Here is a 27,867-nt window from a genome sequence, read left to right as displayed (position 1 = left end):
TCATGATGCGCAAGTCTTTGTTTTTACTAGGAAAACTCACAAAATCTACACTCTGTGAAATACAAAATGATCACTATGTTCTGAATGAGAACTGCTTCTTTGTCTATGACATGTATGTTCATAACACAGAGCCCACACTATCCACTTATTAATACCAATCCAAATATCCAGTCACAACACTCAAACATTTCATCAAAACATTCTCAAAGTCTTATTTTGAACAGATGCATGATGTTTTTTTTTGCCATAGACTTTAGATCACAAGAGTCTCACGGTGGTATTTTGAGGCCAGTTATGATTTGGGTTCTCACAGGTGCTATAACGTCAAACACGTCACCAAGCTCTCATTAAATGGCTAGCATCATCAAAACTGAGGAAAAGGGGGTTCAGAGATTCCATTAAGGCAGAATATGGTTGTAAGATATATGGACAGTCTCTAGTTGTCCAATTGACTGGGGCCAGCAAATCTCACTGTCCAATTGACTGGGGCCAGCAAATCTCACTGTCCAATTGACTGGGGCCAGCAAATCTCACTGTCCAATTGACTGGGGCCAGCAAATCTCATTGTCCAATTGACTGGGGCCAGCAAATCTCATTGTCCAATTGACTGGGGCCAGCAAATCTCATTGTCCAATTGACTGGGGCCAGCAAATCTCATTGTCCAATTGACTGGGGCCAGCAAATCTCATTGTCCAATTGACTGGGGCCAGCAAATCTCATTGTCTAATTGACGGGGGCCAGCAAATCTCATTGTCCAATTGACTGGAGCCAGCAAATCTCATTGTCCAATTGACTGGAGCCAGCAAATCTCATTGTCCAATTGACTGGAGCTGAGTGATTTCTACATGTTTGACGCTTGCCCTTTGATGGCCCGGTCAAGAAGTCTGCACTATTAGAATGGAATTTTGTGTGGGGCCAAAAATTGTTTTGGTGAAAAAATATAGTGAAACTATCATTCCACTATTACTGTAGATATATTAAGGACATTTTCTGAAATTACAATGCAAATTATTACATATAGCTCCTTTAATGTTCCAGTAATCTTTAAGTTGTCTTGAAAGAGCTGGATGGGATGGCGCACTTAATGACACTCGTGAGCTGACTCTTCCACTGAAATGTCATCAGTAACGAGGCACTAAAACCTGCAGATGTTGTGTGTGACTGAGGTGCTCGATCTGCTAGCCACAGGCAAAGTCAAACTAAACTGCCAACTAAGTTGAATGATTCCTAGGTATCGACAATAGTATTATCCGGTGAAATCTCTGCACAGGTGCATAACGTGATTGTTACGACAATTAAAGGAACTCATTTTCAACTGAATGGAGTCGTAATGTACACAACACAACATAGCAACTGAACTAGATACGTGTCCAGTAATGGAATCTCAGTTCTTGAGAATGGTCGTCTTTTCTTTGAATATCCAAAACAAGCACATACAGGTATTCTAAAGGATAATTCTGGGTAAGTCTGTCTCCAAATCATACAGCACCACGACAACTTCCCAGCTCACTTTTACAAGGTGATTAACAGTTTAAAAACGGGCTCAGTTAAATGTTAAGAATTCCACATGGGCAAGATCTGACAGACTAAGATTGGCCAGAAAAACAGAAGTAGTAATACCTTTGTATGGGAGCATGAGCACATCTGTTCTTATTACCACCTACCGTACATCGCAATCACTGACAATGCTCTGTTTGGTCACGAGCACCAACCGGCAACGATGCAATTTAAGAAAGTCTTTCCAAAAGGAGCGATTAAAACCGAGAAAAAACAAAACTCTCCAGACACCTCTCCAACCACACCATTTCCCCCCTTTCCTCTCCTTTAGGGTCTGTTCACCGCTGTCTTCTCCTCCTCTCCGTGTAACGGAGTTAGGTGATGTAGATGCGGTGGAAGTCGTTGGCCCCGAAGGCACAGTTACATTTGGGGCACTTCCTCTGTCGGGTGTCGTAGCGCGTCTTCAGACACTCGTAGCAGAACACATGGAAGCACTTGGTGAGCACGGTCTCCTTGTCGCGCGTGTTGCAGCACGGACAACGCAGCTTCGCCTGAAGGGAGTGGATGAGAGAAAATACAGGGTCCATTTGGATAGAAAGTGTACCACAATAGACAATATGTGAACCTTCTCACATGTACCATCACATGCAATTGATAAAACAAAAGCAAGGCTAGTCCATCAAGATACGCAAAGTTCATTTTTTCACCTTGTACTGGTTAATCTCCTCCTGTAGGATCTCATCAGCATCAGTGTACACCTCCACTTTCTTCTGCTTCTCCAGCTTTCGTCGTAGCCTGGACAGGTCCTCCTAGAAGTTAGACAGTCCAATCAAAATGTTATGACACATTCGCCAAATTGCTTACTACAAGCCCTTAACCAATAATGGACTTCGGCAAGACGGAGCTGCTCTTCCTCCCGGGGAAGGACTGCCCGTTCCATGATCTCGCCATCACGGTTGACAATTCCATTGTGTCCTCCTCCCAGAGCGCTAAGAACCTTGGCGTGATCCTGGACAACACCCTGTCGTTCTCAACTAACATCAAGGCGGTGGCCCGTTCCTGTAGGTTCATGCTCTACAACATCCGCAGAGTACGACCCTGCCTCACACAGGAAGCGGCGCAGGTCCTAATCCAGGCACTTGTCATCTCCCGTCTGGATTACTGCAACTCGCTGTTGGCTGGGCTCCCTGCCTGTGCCATTAAACCCCTACAACTCATCCAGAACGCCGCAGCCCGTCTAGTGTTCAACCTTCCCAAGTTCTCTCACGTCACCCCGCTCCTCCGCTCTCTCCACTGGCTTCCAGTTGAAGCTCGCATCCGCTACAAGACCATGGTGCTTGCCTACGGAGCTGTGAGGGGAACGGCACCTCAGTACCTCCAGGCTCTGATCAGGCCCTACACCCAAATAAGGGCACTGCGTTCATCCACCACTGGCCTGCTCGCCTCCCTACCACTGAGGAAGTACAGTTCCCGCTCAGCCCAGTCAAAACTGTTCGCTGCTCTGGCTCCCCAATGGTGGAACAAACTCCCTCACGACGCCAGGACAGCGGAGTCAATCACCACCTTCCGGAGACACCTGGAACCCCACCTCTTTAAGGAATACCTAGGATAGGATAAAGTAATCCTTCTCACCCCCCCTCCCCCCCCTTAAAAGATTTAGATGCACTATTGTAAAGTGGCTGTTCCACTGGATGTCATAAGGTGAATGCATCAATTTGTAAGTCGCTCTGGATAAGAGCGTCTGCTAAATGACTTAAATGTAAATGTAAAATGTAAAGAAAATATTTACTAAATAAACGAAAGGAGTAACAATAAAATAACGAGGCTATATACAGGGAGTGTCAAGACAATGTGCGGGGGGTACAGTTTAGTCAAGGTAATTGAGGTAATATGTACATAGGAGTAGCAGCAAATAGTCCAGGTAGCCATATTATTAGTTGTTCAGCAGTCTTATGGCTTGGGGGTAGAAGCTGTTATAAAACCGTTTGGACCTAGACTTAGTGCCGCTAGTAGAGAAAACAGTCTGACTGGGGTGGCTGGAGTTTGTCAATTGTTAGGGCCTTCCTCTGACACCGCCGGGTATAGAGGTCTCGGATGGCAGGAAGCTTGGCCCCAGTCATGTACTGGGGCGTACGCACTACCCTCTGTAGTGCCATACCAGGCGGGGATGCTCTCGATGGTGCAGCTGCATAACTTTTTGAGGATCTGAGGACCCATGCCAAATCTTCTGTCTTCTGAGGGGGAATAGTCGTTGTCGTGCCCTCTTCACGACCATATTAAACCTACTGTTAACATTCACACGCTCTAATTTTCTCTCCCACTGTATTCGCTGAAGACTTTTAGGGGTTTGACAAATTAACATATCAGGGCTCCCTCGAAAAATATATGCTCATCTCAATGGGACTGGTTAAATAAAGGATATATATCTAGAAAGGACAGACTTGTCAGTAGTTGTGTGTACCTGTGCTCTTTTGAGGTTGCCCAACTCCCTCTCTCTGGCGGTGCGGTTCTCGGACACAGAAACCTGGATCTCTCTCAGCTTGGACTGGGTGTGTTCCAGCTGCACCTTCAGGTCTTCAGCCAGCTGGGCTGCCTCCACCGCCTGGGGACATGGCGGGCCAAGAAACACTCAGAGATACTCCCAACAGAACATTACAAGAAGAGTGACCAGCAATACAGTTGCTCGTATTGTCGTATTCGTAACCATGGTATTACAGCATAAATAGTAAAAGCAGTAGTATTGGTAAGGTAACTGTGGAAGAAGGAGAGTTTAAAAGTATCTTAGTAGTAGTTGAGGTATTTTTTTCCTACCTTCCTCTTGTTTAGTTCAAGTGCTTGTGTGCGGACTCCTAACTCTTTCTCCAGAGTAGCCAGTGAGCTCTGGAGGATGCCCTCCTTCTCCTCCAGCTTCTGTACAACCAATAGCTGAGCTTCCACCTGTGACAGACAGCAAAGGGAACCAATCAGACCTCTTCCTCATTGGCTCAAACACAAGTATTATCCAGACTACTATCAAATGTGTATTTTTTATTTCATTTCAATTGCGAATAGCCAATATGGCCAGAGATATTTTTTTGGGCCAAGGTTTTCGTAAAAAAAAAAAAAAAAAAAAAAGTTTCCCTTGCCAAATAAGTTGAGCACCTGTTATAAATCTGCTTTGCAAGTTGCCCTGGAAATAAACACACGAAGCGAGTTCATCCTCCACAGTCCCTCTCACCTGGGTCTTGAAGGTTAGCACCTGGTCAGCCAGCTCCTCCTTCTCCTCCCTCAGCAGCTTGTAGATCTGGTTGGACTTGATGCGTTCCGACATCAGCTTGAAGTTGGCGTCATCCTTCTCCCTCAGCTGCTGCATCAGCCGGCTGTTCTGCTCCTGCATGTCCTCAAAGGCCTGGCCCGTCACGTCCATCTCACTCAGTAGGGCCTCCTCCTCCTGGACACAATGGAGAGGCACGGGGGGTGGGAGGTTGGAATAGAGAGTGGCATTTGTTTTTTAATTTAACTGTTAGATATGTAGTTTCGTGTCATTGAGATTAAATCTTAGAGAGAGACAGACACCCGTTACCATATGCCAGATGAAAACACATTAGATCAGTGTTATTTACAGTGCATTCGGGAACATATTCAGACCCCTTGAGTTGTTCCACATTTTGTTACGTCACAGCCTTATTCTATAATGGATTAAATAGTTTCTACCCTCAATCTACATACAATAACCCATAATGACAAAGCAAAAACTGTCTTTTAGTCTGTCTTTTAGTCACCTGAGATGGAATAGGCATTGTTGTGCCCTCTTCACGACTGTCTTGGTGTGTTTGAGCCATGATAGTTTGTTGGTGGACACCAAGGAAATTGAAGCTCTGAACCTGCTCCACTACAGCCCTGTCGATGAGAATGGGGGCATGCTCGGCCCTACTTCACGTTGAGGGAGCGGATCTGTCTCTGACCTCCTCCCTATAGGCTGTCTCATAGTTGTCGGTGATCAGGCCTACCACTGTTGTGTTGTCTGCAAACTTAGTGATGGTGTTACAGGAGGGGTGAGCACGCACCCCTGAGGGGCGCCCATGTTGAGGATCAACGTGGCAGATGTTTTGTTACCTACCCTTACCAGCTGGGGGTCGGCCCATCAGGAAGTCCAGGATCCAGTTGCAGAGGAAGGTGTTTAGTTCTAGGGTCCTTAACTTAGTGAAGAGCATTGAGGGCACTATAGTGTTGAACACTATTCTCACGATGTGTTGATTTTGTCCAGGTGGGAAAGGGCAGTGTGGAGTGCAATAGCGATTGCGTCATCTGTGGACCTCTTGGGGCGTTATGCGAATTGGAGTGGGTCTAGGGTTTTCGGGATGATGGTGTTGATGTGAGCCATGACCAGCCATTCAAAGCACTTCTTGGCTACCGACGTGAGTGCTACAGGGCAGTAGTCATTTAGGTAGGTTACCTTTGCTTTCTTGGGCACAGGGACTATGGTGGTCTGCTTGAAATATGTAGGTATTACAGACTCGGTCAGGGAGAGGTTGAAAATGTCAGTGAAGACACCTGCCAGTTGGTCAGCGCATGCTCCAAGTACACGTCCTGGTTATCCGTCTGGGCCTGCGACCTTGTGAATGTTGACCTGTTTAAAGGTCTTACTCACATCGGCTGCAGAGAGCGTGATCACACAGTAGTATAGAACAGCGGGTGCTCTCATGCATTCAGTGTTGCTTGCCTCGAAGCGCGCATAGAGGTAAATGAGCTTGTCTGGTAGGCTCGTGCCACGTGGCTGTGCTTCCCTTTGTAATCAGTAATAGTTTGCAAGCCCTGCAACATCCGATGAGTGTCGTAGCCGGTGTAGTAGGATTCTTAGTCCTGTATTGACGCTTTGCCTGTTTGATGGTTCGGAGAGCAAAGCGGGATTTCTTATAAGCGTCCGGGTTAGTCTCTTGCTCCTTGAAAGCGGCAGCCAAACCCTTTAGATCAGTACGGATGAAGCCAGTGACTGATGTGGTGTACTCCTCAATGCCATTGGAAGAATCGCAGAACATATTCCAGTTTGTGCTAGCAAAAAGTCCTGTAGCTTCATCATCTGACCACATCTCACTCCCTATTGAATGAGTCACTGGTACGTCCTGCTTTAGTTCTTGCTTGTAAGCAGGAATCAGGAGGATAGAGTTATGGTCAGATTTGCCAAATGGACGGCGAGGGAAAGCTTTGCATGCTTCTGTGTGTGGCATAAAGCTGGTCCCTCTAGTTGCGCATATAACATGCTGGTAGAAATGAGGTAAAACAGATTTGTTTCCCCAAATTATTTTATTTGATTTAACTAGGCAAATCAGTTAAGAACAAATGCTCTAACCACTAGGCTACCTGCTGCCCCATTAAAGTCCCCGGCCACTAGCAGCACCGCCTCTGGCTGAGCATTTTATTGTTTACTTATGGCCTTATACAGCTCGTTGAGTGCGGTCTTAGTTTCAGCATTGGTTTGTGGTGGAAAATTGACAGCTACGAAAAATATAGATGAAACCTATGTTGACAAATAGACACAGACAGCCACCCCTCGTCTTACCGGAGGCAGCTGTTCCATCTTGCCGATGCATGGAAAACACAGCGAGCTGTATGTTACCCATGTTCAGCCACGACTCGGTAAAACATAAGATAGAGTTAACATCCCGTTGCTAGGAGAGTCTTCATCGTAGCTCATCGAGTTTATCGTCCAATGATTGCACGTTGGCTAATAGTACTGAAGGTGGAGGCGGGTTAACCCACTCGCCGTCGGATTCTTACAAGGCACACCGACCCACGTCCCCTATATCTCTGTCTCTTATTCATGTGAATGCCAGGGATTTGGTCCTTGTCAGGTGTCTGAAGAAAATCCTTCGCGTCCGACTCGTTAAAGAAAATAATCTTTGTCCAGTAAGAGGCGACTGATTGCTGTTCTGATATTCAGAAGCTCTTTTTTGGTCATAAGAGATGGTGGTAGAAACATTATGTACATAATAAGTTACAAATAACGCAAACACACAATCCGTTAGGAGCCCGTAAAACGGCTGCCATCTCCTCTGGCACCATTAGTCTTACTAATATCACAATTACATAGTTGTTCAGACCCTTTAATCAGTATTTTATTGAAGCACCTTTAGCAGAGATTAGAGCCTCAAGTGTTCTTGGATATGACCCTTCAAGCTTGGCACACCTGTATTTGGGGAGTTTCTCCCATTTTTCTCTGCAGATCCTCTCAAGCTCTGTCAGGTTGAATGGGGAGAGTCCGCTGCACAGATATTTTCAGGTCTCTCCAGAGATGTTCAATCGGGTTCAAATCCAGGCTCTGGCTGGACCACTCGAGGACATTGAGATTTGTCCCGAAGTCACTGCTGCATTGTCTTGGCCGTTTGCTTTAGGGTCGTTGTCTTTTTGGAAGGTGAACTGGTGGAGTGCTGCAGAGATGGTTGTACTTCTGAAAGGTTCTTCCATCTCCACAGAGGAACTCTGGAGCTCTGTCAGAGTGACCATCGGGTTCTTAGGTCACCTCCCTGACCAAGGCCCTTCTCCCCGAATTGCTCAGTTTGGCCGGGCGGCCAAAGAGTCTTGGTGGTTCCAAACTTCTTCCATTTAAGAATGATGGAAACCACTGTGTTCTTGGGAACTTCAATGCTGCAGAATTGTTTTGGTACCCTTTCCCAGATCTGTGCCTCGACATGAGCATATCTCGGAGCGCTATGGAAAATTCCTTCAACCTCGTGGCTTGGTTTTTGCTCTGACATGCACTGTCAACTGTTGGACATTATATAGACAGGTGTGAGTCTTTACAAATCATGTCCAATCAATTGAATTTACCACTGGTGGACTCCAATAAAGTTGTAGAAACATCAAGGATGATCAATGGAAACAAGATGCACCGGAGCTCAATTTCGAGTCTCATAGCAAAGGGTCTGAATACTTATGTAAATATGGTATTTAAAACTTTTAATACATTTGCAAACATTTCTAAAAACCTGTTTTTGCTTTGTCATTATGGGGTATTGTGTGTAGATTGATGAAAATAAATAACATTTTATCCTGGGCTGGTGTGGTTACACATGGTCTGCAGTTGTGGTCTGCAGTTGTGAGGACGGTTGGACGTAATGCCAAATTCTCTAAAACGACGTTGGAGCTGGCTTATGTTAGAGAAATTAACATTCAATTCTCTGGCAACAGCTCTGGTAGACATTCCTGTAGTCAGCATGCCAATTGCATGCTCCCTCAACTTGAGACATCTGTAGCATTGTGTAGTGACCAAACTGCACATTGAGTGGCCTTTTCTTGTCTACCAGCACAAGGTGCACCTATGTAATGATCATGCTGTTTAATCAGCTTCTTGATTTCACACACCTGTCAGGTGGATGGATTATCTTGGCAAAGGAGACATGCTCACTAAGCTTTTTGTGTGCTCTGGCCCCCCAATGGTGGAACAAACTCCCTCACGACGCCAGGACAGCGGAGTCAATCACCACCTTCCGGAGACACCTGAAACCTCACCTCTTTAAGGAATACCTAGGATAGGATAAGTATTCCCCCCCCCCCTTAAGATTTAGATGCACTATTGTAAAGTGACTGTTCCACTGGATGTCATAAGGTGAATGCACCAATTTGTAAGTCGCTCTGGATAAGAGCGTCTGCTAAATGACTTAAATGTAAATGTAAATGTGTGTATGGAAAACTTCTAGCATCTTTTATTTCAGCTTATGGAACCAACACTTTACATGTTGAGTTTATATTTTTGTTCAGTGTAATATGTATCAACGGGCTTCATTTGAATAGCATTGCGTTGCGATATAGGGTAGGGCAATTTTACGATTGTATTGTCTATTGACAATGTTTGACAGCCATCGTCGATGGTAATGACATTGTGATGTCACAAACGATGGTTTAGTATATTTGAATTTAACTGCATCTCCGGAGTCTGGCAGGACACGACAGTGAGTGAGTGAGCGAGCACACAGCAAGGCGACATGCCAAATGGCCTATTCCCCATTTGTCATAGCTTAATACATATATGGTAGTTAGACTATTAATATAATGCAAGAGAACAATGTAGAAAGAGTGGCTAGCACCAAAGCAACACAAAATGTCAGATGGGGAAAAAACATGTTAGGCCCTCTCTCCAATGTCGGATGATCATGGGCATTTTGCAGCTAACAATTCGTTGTTTTGCTTATCGTTTTAAAATCTTGATTTCCCCTTTCTCCACAATCCTCATTCGATTTGAATGTGACTTGTTGGCCTAGACATAACCTACTCTTTTATGATCAACCACGGAGTTGAGAGAGAGGCCTAACGGAGTTCCATCTCAGAAAAGTTGTTTGCGATTAGCCTCAATAAAAACAGTATAGTAATAATGAGAACAATAGCAAGATAGGTTTCTGCGTTACTTGACCAAAGTGTAGGCAAAATAAATTGTGCCGTTGGAAAATCCCCCCTTGCAAACCAAGTAGCTAATAATATAGGCCTTCACCATAGGCTACTGTCCATAAAAGTTGCACTAAACATTTACTTTCACAAGTTAAACTAATATTGTCAAAGTGTTTATTAATGTCATTGAATTGCTCAACAGGCAATTGGGCATAAGATCCCGCAGCAGCACATTCAATAAGCTGGAACGAAAAATAAATGATGATTCTGTGTTTTCAATAACTTAAACTGTGCATTTAAATTAAAACAAACAGATAAAAATACTATTTAGCCTATAACATTCTTTATAACACTTGAATGAACATTGGCTTAGGCTAAAAAAAAAATCAAACTGTATATCGAACTGTACAAATCCTAAATATACAGTGCCTTAAGTATTCATACCTCTTGACTTATTCCACATTGTTGTTACAGCCGGAATTTAAAATTAATTTCTCACACCCATCTACACAGAATGCCCCATAATGACAAAGTGAAAACACGTTTGAAGAAACTTTTGCAAATGTATTAAATTAAATACAGAAATCTAATTTACATAAGTATCTACACCGCTCTGCTATGACACTCCAAACTGAGCTCAGGTGGATCCAATTTCCTTTGATCATCCTAGAGACAACACTACAACTTGATTTGGAGGCCACCTGTGGCCAATTCAATTGTTTGGACATTATTTAGAAAGACACACACCTGTCTATAGAAGGTCCCACAGTTGACAGTGCATGTCAGAGCAGAAACTCTTATCATGAAGTCAAAGGAACCGTCTGTAGATCTCAGAGAGATAATTGTGATATCTAGAGGCATATCTGGAAAAGTGTATAAAAACTATTTCTAGTCTGGAAAGTTTCCAAGAGCACAGTAGTCTCCAGCAATGTGAAATTACAAAAATAAATATGGAACTACCCAGACTCTGCCTAGAGCTGACCTACCGACCAAACTGAGCAAGAATGACCTTGGTCAGGAAGGTGACCAAGGAACCAATGAAGCCTCTTGGCTGAGATCAGAGAACCTACCAGAAGGACAACAGTCTCTAAGGCACTTCACCAATCTGGGCTTTATGGGAGAGTGGCGATATGGAAGCCACTCCTGAGGAAAAAGGCACATGACAGCACACCTGGAGTTTGCAGAAAGGCATGTGAAATACAGAAATACTTATGATCTCAGTGGTCCGATGAGACAAATGTAACCATCTGCCCTGAACACAAAGCACTATATCTCTGGAGAAAACCAGGCACTGCTCATCACACATCCCTACCATGAAGCATGGTGGTGGCAGCATCATCATCATGCTATAAGGATGCTCTTCAGCAGCAGGGACTGGTAAGGGAACCATGACTGGAGCAAAATACAGGCAAGTCCTTGATGAGAACCTACTTCAGAGTGCAAATGACCTAAAGGTTTCTGGCAACGAACACCAGCATGTAAACCGTTTCTGCCCCAGAGTATAGAACTCAGCAGAATGATGGACTTGCAGAATATTCGGTCAGCATTTACAAGTGACTTCGGTCAGGTCTGCTGTCTCACCTTTATCATTCGGCCTAAAACCGAAGAACTGCCAAAAAGGAGAAGATGTGCTTTTCTTTCCCACCAAATCAGCCATAACTCTTTACTGATTCAGCTTAAGGCAGGCTATACTATAGTGAAATGTCACTTCCGTTTGTTTTTACAGTCAAACTGTCAGAGTCACAAATGTGCTTACTGTAATGTAGTTCGTCTGTTTGTAGAGAGTCAGACCGAAATGCAGCGTGTAGGTTACTCATGACTTTTAATGAAGAATAATGCGGTACATGAAATAACTGAAAATACAAAAACAACAAACGAGTGAAACTAATTACAGCCTATCTGGTGACTAACACAGAGACAGGTACAATCGCCCACGAAATACAACGCGCACTCAAGCTACCTAAATACGGTTCCCAATCCGAGACAACTAGAATCAGCTGACTCCAATTAGGAATCGCCTCAGGCAGCCAAGCCTAACTAGACACACCCCTACTAATACACACTCCCAATTAATACAAACCCCAATACGAAATACAACATATAAACCCATGTCACACCCTGGCCTACCCAAACATATAACAAAAACACAAGATACAATGACCAAGGCGTGACACTTACCTACATGATCAACAATAGCCTACAATTGAAACGACTATAATATATATATTTTTAAAGATATGCTAATCCCACTGGGCACATATGTCAGTTCAACGTCTAGTTTTGATTTGACTGAGTTGTCAATTAACATTAAAACAACAAAATCATTGGATTTAGGTTAAAAGTTGACTTTTTGTAAATCAAATCAGTTTTCCATGTTGATTCAACGACATTGCATAGGCTTTTGGGGTTGAAATTGTGAAAACAACATTGATTCAACCAGTTTTCACCCAGTGGGATATACACTGAGTCTACAAAACATTAAGAACATCTGCTCTTTCCATGACAGACTGACCAGGTGGTGAAAGCTATGTTACATTATTGATGTCACTTGCTAAATCCACTTCGAATCAGTGTAGATGAAGGGGAGGAGACAGGTTAAAGGATTTTTAAGCATTGAGACATGGGTTGTGTCTGTGCCATTCAGAGGGTGAAAGGGCAAGACAAAAGATTTATATGCCTTTGAACGGGGTATGGTAGTAGGTGCCAGGCGCACCGGTTTGTGTGAAGAACTGCAACACTGCTGTGTTTTTCCACACTCAACAATTTCCCATGTGTAACAAGAATGATCCAAAACCCAAATGACATCCATCCAACCAACTTGACACAACAGTGGGAAGCATTGGAGTCAACATGGGCCAGCATCCCTGTGGAACGCTTTCGAGTCCATACCCTGACGATTTGAGACTGTTCTGAGGGCAAAAAGGGGTGCAACTGAATATTAGGAATGTATTCTTAAATGTTTGGTTCTCACCAACTGATGAGTAAATAAACACAGCAAAAAAAAGAAACATCCCTTTTTATGGTTTTTTGTTATGGTCTAATGGTCTAATGTTGTTATGGTCTAATGTTGTTATGGTCTAATGTTGTTATGGTCTAATGGTCTAATGCTGTTATGATCTAATGGTCTAATGTTGTTATGATCTAATGTTGTTACGATCTAATGTTGTTATGATCTAATTGTCTAATGTTGTTATGGTCTAATGGTCTAATGTTGTTATGGTCTAATGTTGTTATGATCTAATGGTCTAATGTTGTTATGGTCTAATGTTGTTATGGTCTAATGTTGTTATGGTCTAATGTTGTTATGGTCTAATGTTGTTATGGTCTAATGTTGTTATGATCTAATGTTGTTATGGTCTAATGGTCTAATGTTGTTATGATCTAATGTTGTTATGGTCTAATGTTGTTATGGTCTAATGGTCTAATGTTGTTATGGTCTAATGTTGTTATGGTCTAATGGTCTAATGTTGTTATGGTCTAATGTTGTTATGGTCTAATGCTGTTATGATCTAATGGTCTAATGCTGTTATGATCTAATGTTGTTACGATCTAATGTTGTTATGATCTAATTGTCTAATGTTGTTATGGTCTAATGTTGTTATGGTCTAATGTTGTTATGATCTAATGTTGTTATGGTCTAATGGTCTAATGTTGTTATGATCTAATGTTGTTATGGTCTAATGTTGTTATGGTCTAATGGTCTAATGTTGTTATGGTCTAATGTTGTTATGGTCTAATGTTGTTATGGTCTAATGGTCTAATGCTGTTATGATCTAATGGTCTAATGTTGTTATGATCTAATGTTGTTACGATCTAATGTTGTTATGATCTAATTGTCTAATGTTGTTATGGTCTAATGGTCTAATGTTGTTATGGTCTAATGTTGTTATGATCTAATGGTCTAATGTTGTTATGGTCTAATGTTGTTATGGTCTAATGTTGTTATGGTCTAATGTTGTTATGGTCTAATGTTGTTATGGTCTAATGTTGTTATGGTCTAATGTTGTTATGATCTAATGTTGTTATGGTCTAATGGTCTAATGTTGTTATGATCTAATGTTGTTATGGTCTAATGTTGTTATGGTCTAATGGTCTAATGTTGTTATGGTCTAATGTTGTTATGGTCTAATGGTCTAATGTTGTTATGGTCTAATGTTGTTATGGTCTAATGCTGTTATGATCTAATGGTCTAATGCTGTTATGATCTAATGTTGTTACGATCTAATGTTGTTATGATCTAATTGTCTAATGTTGTTATGGTCTAATGGTCTAATGTTGTTATGGTCTAATGTTGTTATGATCTAATGGTCTAATGTTGTTATGATCTAATGTTGTTATGATCTAATGGTCTAATGCTGTTATGGTCTAATGGTCTAATGTTGTTATGGTCTAATGTTGTTATGGTCTAATGGTCTAATGTTGTTATCGTAGAATGTATGCACACATGACTGTAAGTCGCTTTGGATAAAAGCGTCTGCTAAATGGCATATATTATTATTATTATTATTATATTATTTTTCAGGGCCCTGTCTTTCAAAGATTATTTGGATTTCTACGAATTCCTTCACATATTTTCATTGTAAATGGTTTCCCATGCTTGTTCAATGATCATGCCCCTGTGGAACGGTCGTTAACAACACTAACAGCTTACAGATGGTGGTCAATAAAGGTCACAGTTATGAAAACGTAGGACACTAAAGAGGCCTTTCTACTGACTCTGAAAAACACCAAAAGAAAGATGCTCAGGGTCCCTGCTCATCTGCGTGAATGTGCCTTAGGCATGCTGCAAGGAGGCAAGAGGACTGCAGATGTGGCCAGTGCAATAAATTGCAATGTCTGTACTGGGAGACGCCTAAGACAGTGCTACAAAGAGACAGGACGGACAGCTGATCATCCTCGCAGTGGCAGACCACGTGTAACAACACCTGCACAGGATCGGTACATCCGAACATAACACCTGCGGGACAGGTACAGGATGGCAACCACAACTGCCTGAGTAACACCAGGAATGCACAATCCCTCCATCCGTGCTCAGACTGTTCGCAATAGGCTGAGAGAGGCTGGACTGAGGGCTTGTAGGCCTGTTGTAAGGCAGGTCCTCACCAGCAACAACGTCGCCCATGGGCACAAACCCACCGTCACTGGACCAGACAAGACTGGAAAAAAGTGCTCTTTACTGACGAGTTACGGTTTAGTCTTACCAGAGGTGATGGTCGGATTCGCGTTTATCGTCAAAGGAATGAGCATTACACAGAGGCCTGTACTCTGGAGCGGGATCTACTTGGAGGTGGAGGGTCCGTCATGGTCTGGGGCGGTGTGTCGCAGCATCATCGGACTGAGCTTGTGGTCTTTGCAGGCAATCTCAACGCTGTACGTTACAGGGAGACATCCTCCTCCCTCATGTGGTACCCTTCCTGCGGGCTCATCCTGGCATGACCCTCAAGCATTACACTGCCACCAGCCATACTGCTCGTTCTGTGTGTGATTTCCTGCAAGACAGGAATGTCAGTGTTCTGCCATGGCCAGTGAAGAGCCCGGATCTCAATCCCATTGAGCAGGTCTGGGACCTGTTGCATCGGCGGGTAAAGGCTAGGGCCATTCCCCTCAAATGTCCAGGAACTTGCAGGTGCCTTGGTGGAAGAGTGGGACAACATCTCACAGCAAGAACTGGCAAATCTGGTGCAGTCCATGAGGAGGAGATGCACTGCAGTGCTTAATGTAGCTGATGGCCACACCAGATACTGACTGTTATTTTTGATTTTGACCCCCCCTTTGTTCAGGGATACATTATTCAATTTCTGTTAGTCACATGTCTGTGGAACTTGTTCAGTGTATGTCTCAGTTGTTGAAACATGTTATGTTCATACAAATATTTACATATGTTAAGTTTGCTGAAAATAAATGCATTTTACAGTGAGAGGACTTTGTTTTGCTGAGTTTATTTGTTTTATTACTTTTTACCCATTTTTCATGATATCCAAATTGGTAGGTACAGTCTTGTCCCATCGCCACAACTCTCGTCGAGAGGTCGAGAGCACATCCCCGCCAAGCACACTGCTTGCATAACCCTACCAATTTTAAACCCCGTCCTCCCCTATTGCGATACCTCACTTATTCCATTGAAATCCCCGGTCAAAAGAAACAAAGAAATGACAAAGCCAAAGGCAAACCCACTGCAATTGTGATAGAGCATATTCAGCACCTCTGCAGAAGGTTTGAATGTGTAGTGGAAATACAGTACCTGTTTGGTGGCCGTGAGCTTCTTCTGTAGGTGATCGATCGTCTCCTCTGCCACGCGTATCTTCCTGAGAGCGTCCTCATCAGCCAGCTTCTTGCTCTCCTTCCTCTCCCTCTCCTCCAGCTCTCGAACCCGCACCCGCAACTCATCCACCTGGGACAGAGGGTGGATTTAGGTATAACACACGGACTGAGACACTACTTCAGCTTGTAGTGGGGGGGAGATTCAGATAACACTAACCATCTCATGAATTGACTTTCAATGATAACCTACAGTTCAGGTTGGAATTTGAAGAAGTCAAAGAGCATAGTTGGACAAACCTCGGCTTTAGACTTGCGCTCTGCTGCCATAAGCTGCACTTTGTCTCGCTGCTCTTTGGGAGCTGATTTATACATGTCCAAAAGTAGCTTCATCTCCTTCTGAGACTCCTGGGCTTTCCTGAGGGGAAAGAAGAATGAACCGTAGAAGGGTTAGCACTAACCTAACTCCAGAATATGACAATGAGTTAAGTCCTCTACTATATGACAGTACCCTTAATTCTATATAAAATAAAAACTAAACATACTTAAGTTCAGCCCTCAGCATCTTCAGTGTGTCCGAATCTTTTCTCTTCAACTCTTCGCTGCGCTGTCGCTCCCTTTCTCGCTCCCTCTCTCGCTCCCTCTCGGCCTCCCTCTCTCTCTCCCGGGACCGCTGTCTCTCCAGCTCCCTCCTCCTCTCCTCTTCCTCCTCTTGGTCTTCATCCTCTTCTTTCTTCACCTCCACGCTGTCGCTCACCGGCTCCTCCAACGACAGAAGCCCAGTGTCACCACTCTGGCACCGCAACTGACAAAGGGACAGGAAATGGTTTTGGGACATCGATCGCATTTATCACATTGTCGTACCAAATATCATGATTCAAGTGTCATGTTTATCCTGAATCTCACGTTTTGTTGAACCATGACTTAACCACCTCACCAGGGCAAACTCCAGGCTGTAGTTAACCTATAATAAGGGTCCAGAGATAGAGCCATAGGACCTGGCCGGGTCAATCTATGAACTACGCATATTGATGAAATATTCTTAGAGAGCAGAAGTGCAGGATCAGTTGCCTACCTTATTAATCTCCATCTGTGTTTCTCGGAGCTTCCGCTTGTAACGCTGCACGTCACCTTTCAGCTGGTGGTTGTGGTTCTGGAGGCTGCTGATGAGGTGTCGCATCTCTCTGTTTATTGGGCCTAAGGGAAAGACCAAAAGGGACAGAGGTGTCGATAAGATAACGACCATGGGTTTTCAGTCAGCGCCGTCGCAGTGTTTTGTCCAACTATTGTCTGGTGCGCTAAACCTGTGAGCAATATGGATAGGATCCCAAACACAGTCAACATCCTTGGTTACAGAAAATGATTAAATAAACAAGACATGCATATATTACTAAGTACATAAGATCACTGAAAATAGTTCATTCAAACATCTCACAGAAAAACATTGGCTTTTCATGAGAAACCTTCAGTGATAGAAACAAGCCGAGGGAGTGGGAGGTGTTGTGGACATGAGACGTTACCTGCTTGCTCGTTGGCCGCCAGGTTCTGCTCAAATTCGATACGCAGCATTTCATACTCCTTGCGCACCTGCGCCAGCGTGTCTTCCAGCTGGATGACCTCAGTGCGGAGCTTCTTCTGTAGTGACAGCTCGTCACTCTGAAAAGATGACGAACAACACCAACTTTTTTGGACGGCTGTCGAACAGCGACATCACACCAATCTCTGACATCATGACTACTAGTGTTGGCCATGTTTTTATAATTTGTGATGTAATCCACTTTCACGGTTGCCACGGAATTCCCTTTCCAACCACATATATTCCTTTTTGTATTCATGATATACGTGCCAGACCTGGGTTCAAGTAGTATTAGTTCTCTATCAAATACTTTAGATGTGCCAGGCAAGCTCAATCAAGCACAATGTAACCAATGGAATAGTCCCAAAAGGTCAAAACCCATCCATCTGGTACCCCAGACAGGCTCAATCAAAGCATATATATAAAAAAAACAGGTCTGATGTGCTGAAATGTTGATTTTAAATCAGTGGCTCCCTCCTACACTTAAGTCATTTGTCAGTGTATCTTACCCAAAGCGACAACCAGTGCATTGAACTAAGGGAGGTACAACCAAGTTCACCATGACTGCAAGTAAAACCTATCTGCTAAATTAGTGCTTCTGACCTCCATATGCTCTATCTGTCTGAGGTGGGCATTCTTGGCGGTGAGGAGCAGGGCCCGGGCCTCGTCCAGCTGGGTCTTCACCCCGAGAGACTCGTTGTAGAGCAGTGAGAACTGGGACTGCAGGCACTTGTAGTCCGCGGTCTCCTTCACCACATCCTCTGGAATATTTTTCAGGTCCAACTGAAAAGGAGTTAAGTGAGTGAGTTACCCCCCTCATACACTGTAAGATGACTTGGGACCTGCTGAAAAACTGTAGAAATGCAATCAATTTGGGATAGAGCAAACAGAAAAGTAAATGCATTCAATGATATTACATACAGAGTATAGATTCAATGATCATAATGACAAACACAAGTTATTGTGTTTATACATTCTACAATTATTGTCTTCCTTGACTTGACACCTGACTCATCAAGACTGTCTAAATAGTGAGCATATCCTTTGTTAAGCAGACAGAGTATTGCGGTGAGTTTAGTCTTGTATTCCCTCAGAGGAGACAACTTCTGTACCTTGAGCTTCTCACTCTCCCTCACAGCCTCTTGGAGCTCCTGCTGTAGTTTCTCCAGTTCCGCCATGCGGTTGTTGGCCAGCTCCTGGTTTTGCTCCAACTCTGCATTCAGGCTCTCAAACTAACAGACATAATAATGACAGTATGAAGTTAAATTATTATCACTTTTGGCACCAATTCAACTCCATACGACTGGGTTGGAATACAACAATGTATCAAAACAAGACTGAAGGGAAGCTCAAGAACATGGCTGGACAAAAAAAGTGACAAGTCTGCACTCACCTTCTGTATATTGAGAGTGATCTGGCCTCCGGGTAGCCCCCCTGAGCTGCCAGTGGTGTAGTAGCCCGAGTTCAACTGGAGAGAATAATCATAAGAGGTGTTTAGCGAACTTGGCCCATACATTAGTTCAGACACTAACCTAGAAATATGAAAATAGTAATATCAATGTGGTTACAGTCTTCATTTAGACTATACAATATCAAAATATGATTTTACCCATGTGCATACAGCAGGACATAGATAAACACACACAGCTGTGATTCAATGGCTGGCATGCTCTGGTGCCTTTATCGCTGGCCATAGATGCATAATGGAGAGTGCCATCAGCAAATGATGAGATACAGGACTATACACACACAAAGTATACACACCCACCCACGCACACAAATTAAACAAACCTGCTCAAGTGCTTCAGCTAGATGCTTGTTGAGCTTCTGTTCCCTTTTACGGAGCTTCTCGATGTCCCACTGCAGATCCTCCACAGCAGTCTCCATCTCAGACACCTTGGTCTCCGAGCTCGTCACCTTATCCACAAGCTCATTGTACTGAACAAGCGAAGTACAGATGAGAGAACATTTGATTAAGAAATTGACTGGATGAATTTACACAATTGCCATTTATTACCACCGATGAGAAATGGCAGACATTCAATTTGAGGATACAAAAGCGTGAGAGGTCACACCATGGAGATGTAGGCATTCCCAATCCACCAACACTACATTATAAGGTGAGGCAAAGTACCTCCATAGACATCTTGTGGTGTCTGCCCTGCAGGGAGGAAGCCAGGTCTTGCAGTCTGCTATTCTCCTCCAGCAGAGTGCGATTCAGACGGAGCAGCTCTTCCTGGCTGTCGTCCTCACACACTGACAAAGACAACACAGTTACTAGGGTTACTCAACTGTGAATGTCACAGTAGGGAAATCCTCAACATGTTTATGCCACATTTAGAACCCAAATGCTTCTACAACAACAAAGTGAAAAAAAACATTGTCCCTAGTCATGAGTGAGTCTGAATAGTTACCTGCGGACTGGATCTGGGTGCATAGGCTGTCGATGCGGCTGTGCAACCTGTCGAAGACGCAGACCATGCAAGCAGCGGCCTCTTTGCTAAACTGCATCCTGTCCTGCAGCTGCAGGCTGAGCTCCTCCTCACTGCTGTTGTCCAGAATGGAGAGGAAGGCTTTGGCACTCTCACTGAGGGAAGTAGTGGGCGGAGGTGCTACAGATCATGGCGATAAGTAAAAATGGACGGGAGGACTTAGGATGTGGTTGAAAATATAAATGTGGCATAAGTGCTAGAAAGGTGTACTGCTTTGTTACGTTTCCATACCTCACATCAGTTATTACAGGTGGCAAAGCAATGGACTTGGAGGTATCATTACTGCAGATCAGAGCTAGATATGCATAGAGAAAGGTTGAGCGAGCGAGAGAGCAGGGATCATCTTTACCCATTGTAGAGTCCTGCTGTGGTTCAGGAGCTTTCTCCATAACATCAGGTGGGGGAGGCTGTGTCTCCTCGTGTTCTGTTGCTGGAGGAGGGGGTGGTGGAATCATCATACCATCCTCTTCTATTGGGGTAGGGGCAGAGACCGGCATAGCATGTGGTGCTGGGACCACCGTGGGGTCAATACGGAGGCGCAGGACGTGAACATTTTCTTCCAACTGGAAGTCAAAGAAAGGGTAATTCAGTATGGGTGGGGGTTACATTTTAGGTTAAGCATACAGTACAGGTCAAAAGTTTGGACACACCTACTCATTCAAGGGTTTTTTAAATGTATTTTTTAAATAATAGTGAAGACATCAAAACTGAAGTAACACACATGGAATCATGTAGCAACCAAAAAAAGTGTTAAAAAAATCAAAATATATTTTAGATTCTTCAAAGTAGCCACCCTTTGCCTTGATGACAGCTTTGCACACTCTTGGCATTCTGTCAACCAGCTTCATGAGTTAGTCACCTGGAATACATTTAAACTAACAGGTGTGCCTTGTTAAAAGTACATTTGTGGAATTTCCTTCCTTCTTAATGTGTTTGAGCCAATCAGTTGTGTTATGACAAGGTAGGGGTGGTAATACAGAAGATAGCCCTACTTGGTAAAATACCAAGTCCATATTATGGCAAGAACAGCTCAAATAAGCAAAGCAAAATGACAGTCCATCATTACTTTAAGACATGGTCAGTCAATCCAGAAGATTTCAAGAACTGAATGTTTCTTCAAATGCCATCGCAAAAACCATCAAGCGCTAGGAAAGGAAGACCCAGAATTACTTCTGCTGCAAAGGATAAGTTCATTAGAGTTGGCCTCAGAAATTGCAGCCAAAATAAATGTTTCACAGAGTTCAAGTATCAGACATCTCAACATCAAGTGTTCAGAGGAGACTGCATGAATCAGGCCTCCATGGTCGAATTGCTGAAAAGAAACCACTACTAAAGTTCACCAATAAGAAGAAGAGACTTGCTGGGGCCAAGAAACACGAGCAATGGACATTAGACCAGTGGAAATCTGTCCTTTGGTCTGATGAGTCCAAATTTGAGATTTTTGGTTCCAACCGCCGTGTCTTTGTGAGACGCAGAGTAGGTGAATGGATGATCTCCGTATGATGTGGTTCCCACTGTGAAGCATGGAGGAGGTGGTGTGATGGTGCTTTGCCGGTGACACTGTTGGTGATTTATTTAGAATTCAAGGCACACTTAACCAGCATGGCTACCACATCATTCTGCAGCGATACACCATCCCATCTGGTTTGGGCATATTGGGACTATCATTTGTTTTTCAACAGGACAATAACCCAATACATCTCCAGGCTGTGTAAAAGGATTTTTGACCAAGAAGGAGAGTGACAAAATGCTGCATCAGATAACATGGCCTCCAATCACTCGACCTAAACCCAATTGAGATGGTTTGGGATGAGTTGGACCACAGAGTGAAGGAAAAGCAGCCAACAACTGCTCAGCATATGCGGGAACTCCATCAAAACGGTTGGAAAAGCATTCCAGGTGAATCTGGTTGAGAGACTGCCAAGAGTGTGCAAAGATGTCAAGGCAATGGGTTGTTACTTTGAGGAATTTGTTTTAACACTTTTTTTGGTTACTATACTGTGTTATTTCATAGTTTATGTCTTCACTATTATTATATGTCTATGATCCTTCAAGGCAGCAAACGATTGTGGAATGTACGTACCTGGGACCAGTAACGATTCACAATGAGCAGTGTGGTATCATCAGTGGCTTGTCGCTTTTCCAGCTTCTCGATCTTCTCTCGCAACTCGTCCTCCATGGTCTGCCTCTGCTCCAGACGCTCACTCAGCTTCTTATTCTTAAACTGGATCACTTTCATGTCCATTTCCTCCTGCAGATGTGAAATACATGATAATGAAGATGATAACCATGTAGGAGGGATAATATACTTCATTTTAGACAAGACCAAGATGCAGAGGCCAAAAATAGTGACTAACCGTAGAGGACACTCCCCCAATGCGTATTGGCTCAATGAGAGTGGTGGTGGTCTTCTCCTCTTTTTTACTCTTTTTCTCAGGTGGACCAGGGGGGCTGTCCCCACCTGAGGCTCGCTTCCCTCCCCCGGTGCCAGACATCATTGCTGCTTATGCAACCTAAGTGTGACAGCTGTTTTAGGACACAAAACTGATTTAAAAATTTTTACATTTCGTTAACATAATTCATCAGCTGACGATGTACTCTGTGATGGCAAAAGAGACATTTAGCAATATAGACATTTAGCGTTGATGACAACACTATGGTTTTGTCACCAACTCTTGAGGTTAAATTTAGCCAATGTTACTGAAGCTAACGACTATCTGGTATCTAACTACAAATCATTTGTGTTGATTTCTTACAATTGTTGGCGAATAAATGTAGATTTGTAAATGTCAATTCAATTAAGGCCAGAATGTCCCGCTAGCTAACTTGCAAGCTATCCAGTTTCCGATGTTAGAATTATGTGCACCTAAACTTGCAGTGGCCATCAAAAACTTGGCATGCGTATCTACGTTAGCTATCTATATAGCGGTAGTTGAGTCTTAGCTATATTTTACTACCTAGTGTAGCTTTTGCAAGAATCTATCTAGCTAACAAGCTAATGCTGCTGTAAAGAATGCTAGCAGATTAGCAACTGTGAGTACAATACGGCGTATTTCCTCGAATCCGTTTTAAAAGTAATCATATACAGGGTAGTATTAATTCATTCACGTTTTTATTTCCCGATCACTAAGAAATATGACAAACCTTTCAGAAAGAGACCTCGTACAACATTACCACTGACCGGAGATGACGACAGTAGCTATTTCCTGTATAGCACGGTAAGTGTACAACTTCTTCTTCGTCATCATCTTTTTCTTCTTTGAGGTTTAACGGCAGTTGGCATCCAATTTATTGCATTACCGCCGCCTACTAGACTGGAGTACAACTCCCTCACACTTTGCTTGTTAGATAAAATGTAATAAATACCCTACCATCTAACACTACACTCACTAATTTCAAAATTATATGAAATAAAATTAACACCACCCTACTCCACTAATTAAATGTATTTATTCCTACCTCATGTCATCATCCTGAAAGGATGGGACATCACCAATAACACATCCTGTAACTCTCTGATGTCTAGTCTCGCACACCAAAATACCACCATGCAGCTACCACCACAATCTCAATTTTCTGCGACTTCCATTCCATTCCTGCCGTACAGTTGATAACCACTGCTATAAATGCTAAACGTCCAGTCTTACTGAACTTTATATCACTTTTTTGGCTTATCCCACTGTACTGGTATATCTCTACTACTCTCACTACTCATGCCCTTCTGCACACTTCTCACACCTTGGACCCTCCCTCCTACACACTGCTGCCACATGCCCATAAGCTTGACATCTGTAATATGGTAATGTATTCGGCACATACGCTCGTACAGGATTACATACAGTTGAAGTCGGAAGTTTACATACACTTAGGTTGGGGTCGTTAAAACTCGTTTTTCAACCACTCCACCAATTTCTTGTCAACAAACTATAGTTAGTGGCAAATCGGCTAGGACATCTACTTTGTGCATGACAGAAGTAATTTTTCCAACAATTGTTTACAGACAGATTATTTCACTGTATCACAATTCCAGTGGGTCAGAAGTTTACATACACTAAGTTGACTGTGCCTTTAAACAGTTGGAAAATTCCAGAAAATTATGTCAATGGCTTTGTGCACAGGTGCATTGTCAGGAAAGGGCCTTGCCCAAACCACAAAGTTGGTAGCACAGAATCATCTAGAATTGAATTGTATCCTGTAGCGTTAAGATTTCCCTTCACTGGAACTAAGGGGCCTAGCCCAAACCATGAAAAACAGCTCCTGACCATTATTCCTCCTCTATCAAACTTTACAGGTGGGACTATGCATTGGGGCGTTTCCAACGCTCCAGAGTCCAATGGCGGTAAGCTTTACAACACTCCAGCCGATGCTTGGCATTGCACATGGTGAACTTAGGCTTGTGGGTGGCCATGGAAACCCATTTCATTAAGCTCCTGGCAGTTATTGTGTTGATGTTGGTTCCAGAGGCCGTTTGGAACTCTGTAATGAGTGTCACAACCGAGGACAGATGATTTTTACGCGCTTCAGCCCCCGGCAATACCGTTCTGTGAGCTTGTGTGGCCTACCCCTTTGTGGCTGAGCCGTTGTTGCTCCTCGACGTTTCCACATTTCTGCCCTGCTAGAGCTGCCCTGGTCAAAGTTGACCGGGGCAGCTCTAGCAGGGCATAAATTTGACTTACTGACTTGTTGGAAAGGTGGCATCATATTACGGTGCCATGTTGAAAGTCACTGAGCTCTTCAGTCAGGCCATTCTACTGCCAATGTTTGTCTATTGAGATTGCATGGCTGTGTGCTCGATTTTATACAACTGTTATCAACGGGTGTGGCTGAAATAGCCGAATCCACTCATTTGAAGGGGGTGTCCACATACATTATACTCTATATACAAAAGTGAGTTAGCCTGCCCCAGAGGAGATTAGTTCCGAATCATTCGTTGCCATAGAAATGTACCTGGTTAAAAGGTGAGCAATTTTCGTATAACCGGTTGTCCCAAATTGAACTTAGAGTTGACCAAAGTTATCTCGCTAACTCCTCAAATGTTTTTCGTAGGATACCCCTCTGTTCATCAATAACTATTCCCTGAGCATCCTGCCAGATGTGGCTCATACAGACTAATTATCTTATTGACTGGGCTTTGAGGCCACCATTTACTGGACAGGATTTGACGGGTGAGACCCCCACCATTTCATATTGCTGAAATTTGTGTACATTCAAAAAATGTATTAGTAAAGGGGTTCAACCTTTTTTGGTTACTGTACTCCCAATCTATCCCCTACCACATTTGCTCTGCCTGTAGTACCGCCTAAGTAACCCCTCATGTGAATTTTACCAGTAGGTGTATGTTCTTATGAGTCTTCCCATATACCCCAGGTTGAGAATCACTGTGTTAGTACACAGTACATATCGAGGCAATGTGTACAATATATTTCCGAACTTTTAATTGATTCCTGCTTATTTTTTTTCCTGCTCACTTCTATTCATTACAGTGTGAAGTATGTGTGTGCTGAGGATAACAGATGGCTATTACTCCTGTAATTGGACATACAGTAGGGGGTAACAAGTATTTGATACACTGCCGATTCTGCAGGTTTTCCTACTTACAAAGCATGTAGAGGTCTGTAATTTTTTTTATCATAGGTACACTTCAACTGTGAGAGACGGAATCTAAAACAAAAATCCAGAAAATCACATTGTTTGATTTGCATTTTATTGCATGACATAAGTATTTGATACATCAGAAAAGCATAACTTAATATTTGGTACAGAAACCTTTGTTTGCAATTACAGAGATCATACGTTTCCTGTAGTTCTTGACCAGGTTTGCACACACTGCAGCAGGGATTTTGGCCCACTCCTCCATACAGACCTTCTCCACATCCTTTAGGTTTCGGGGCTGTCGCTGGGCAATACGGACTTTCAGCTCCCTCCAAAGATTTTCTATGGGGTTCAGGTCTGGAGACGGGCTAGGCCACTCCAGGACCTTGCGATGCTTCTTACGGAGCCACTCCTTAGTTGCCCTGGCTGTGTTTCAGGTCGTTGTCATGCTGGAAGACCCAGCCACGACCCATCTTCAATGCTCTTACTGAGGGAAGGAGGTGGAACCGAAGGAGGCGATCTACATCCACGAGAAACTCAAAGAAATCCGACACACCCTGGTGGATGACAACACATACAGAGAAGCTGTGATGGCTGATGTGATGACTTTCTGGCTCAATAAACCCCAAGAGACCGAGTGACAATACACATGTTATTATTTAGATGTAAAGCAATTGGCAACTATATGCATACGATGTTAGAGAGAATAAATACATTTGTTATGCATCTAATGATTGAATATAAAGTGAACAATGTATCATTCTACACAACACACAATGCCTGGGCTAATGTAGAGCGTGTGCTAAAAATGGAGCAAATCATCAATCATGTACGACTTACGGGCGAGAGTCTACAATGGACACAACTGGTATCCCGTCTTGTGGATGATTCTGAAGAACTAGAAACAACAAGATTTGACTTTATTTGTTTGAAACGCCATTTAATTGTAACATGTATCATATTTGTTGTGTATATACTTATATAGCGGATGTGTGTGTTTTAAAAATTCAGCGACACAAGCCTGTAAATATAAACCAAATATACAGGGTGTTGCATGCTGGGATCGTTGAGAAAACGGGAACAAGTATCCTGCAACAAATTCTGAATTGTCTGGATACATAATACTTGATGTTTACAAAAAATAAAAATGCAAAAATAAATGAAATGTTGTCGTTATTTGAAAGTGGCTCATTAACGTTATTGTACCTCAGAGAGGCAAGAAGGATGGCGGAGAAGATGTTGAAAAACATTTATTATACCCCCTCTAACCCCGGGTCTTATGGGGGTAAGGAACGTTTACAGAGAGCTATAGCCGAAGAAACAGGTAGCCGGTTAAACGCTGCAAAAGTGAAAGAGTGGTTATCAGAGCAGGATGCTCATTACTCTACAAAACCTGTTCGAAAACAATTTCCAATAAATAGTTTTTTCTATTTATCCCTTGTCCCAATTTCAGGCTGATCTATGTGACATGCAGGCCCTTGCAGATAAAAATTATGGAAATCGCTACATGCTAACGGTTATAGATTTTTTTTCTCTAAAATAGCATTTGTAAGTGTCTTAAAAAATAAGAGTGGTGCAGAGGTGACCCGGTCCTTTGAATCTATCTTGAAGGAAGGAGGAGCCCCCAAGAAAGTGCAGACTGATGGCGGAAAATAATTTTTTAATACTTTTCAGAAACTCATGAAGAAGCACAATATAGTAGAATTTGCTACAGGCTCGGATTTGAAAGCTTCAGTTGTTGAACGCTTTATTAACAGAACTCTGTAAGAGCAGATGTGGAGATATTTTACAGCTCACAACACGCATAGATATCGATATAGTTCAAGATTTAGTAAAGGGGTACAACAACGGCTACCATAAGAGTATACGGATGAAGCCCTCCACGGTCTCTTCTGAAAACTCTTTTCAAGTCTTTAAAAATCTGTATTTAAAAATAAAATAAAAAGATTTAAAAATTCATAGTGGGGGACTTGTTGACCAAAGTTCAAATTATACAACCAATTTTCCAAAGCCTATAGAGTTATCAGAGGCCTGGGAAGTAGGTCTCAGCGAGATTACATACCCCCATAGTTGGTATAATATCAAAAGATA

General features: G+C 43.0%; 1 protein-coding gene across 2 annotated transcripts; it reads right to left on the bottom strand.

The window, feature by feature from the left end:
• Positions 1–23,437, bottom strand: LOC124039896 (E3 ubiquitin-protein ligase BRE1B-like). Of its 2 annotated transcripts, none has more exons than XM_046356425.1 (20): positions 23,329–23,437; positions 22,542–22,697; positions 22,268–22,435; positions 20,534–20,747; positions 20,107–20,304; positions 19,827–19,948; positions 19,484–19,630; positions 19,086–19,160; positions 18,805–18,924; positions 18,296–18,475; positions 17,637–17,772; positions 17,192–17,313; positions 16,662–16,921; positions 16,417–16,534; positions 16,100–16,249; positions 4,715–4,927; positions 4,309–4,434; positions 3,959–4,099; positions 2,205–2,306; positions 1–2,048 (listed from the first exon to the last, which is right to left on the bottom strand). In XM_046356425.1, the coding sequence occupies exons 2-20, from the start codon at positions 22,680–22,682 to the stop codon at positions 1,872–1,874; spliced, it is 2,910 nt and encodes a 969-aa protein (XP_046212381.1). In that variant the 5' UTR covers positions 22,683–22,697; positions 23,329–23,437; the 3' UTR covers positions 1–1,871. The 2 variants fall into 2 exon arrangements, with proteins under 2 accessions (XP_046212381.1, XP_046212380.1); XM_046356424.1 differs by having other exon boundaries at positions 22,542–22,710; positions 23,329–23,432.
• Between the last annotated feature and the right edge of the window lie 4,430 nt (positions 23,438–27,867).

The sequence above is a fragment of the Oncorhynchus gorbuscha genome, linkage group LG07, assembly GCF_021184085.1.
Source record: "Oncorhynchus gorbuscha isolate QuinsamMale2020 ecotype Even-year linkage group LG07, OgorEven_v1.0, whole genome shotgun sequence".
In the NCBI taxonomy this organism is placed as follows: domain Eukaryota; kingdom Metazoa; phylum Chordata; class Actinopteri; order Salmoniformes; family Salmonidae; genus Oncorhynchus; species Oncorhynchus gorbuscha.
The sequence above is the reverse complement of the archived record's forward strand: the minus strand, read 5'-3'. Positions and strand labels throughout refer to the sequence as shown.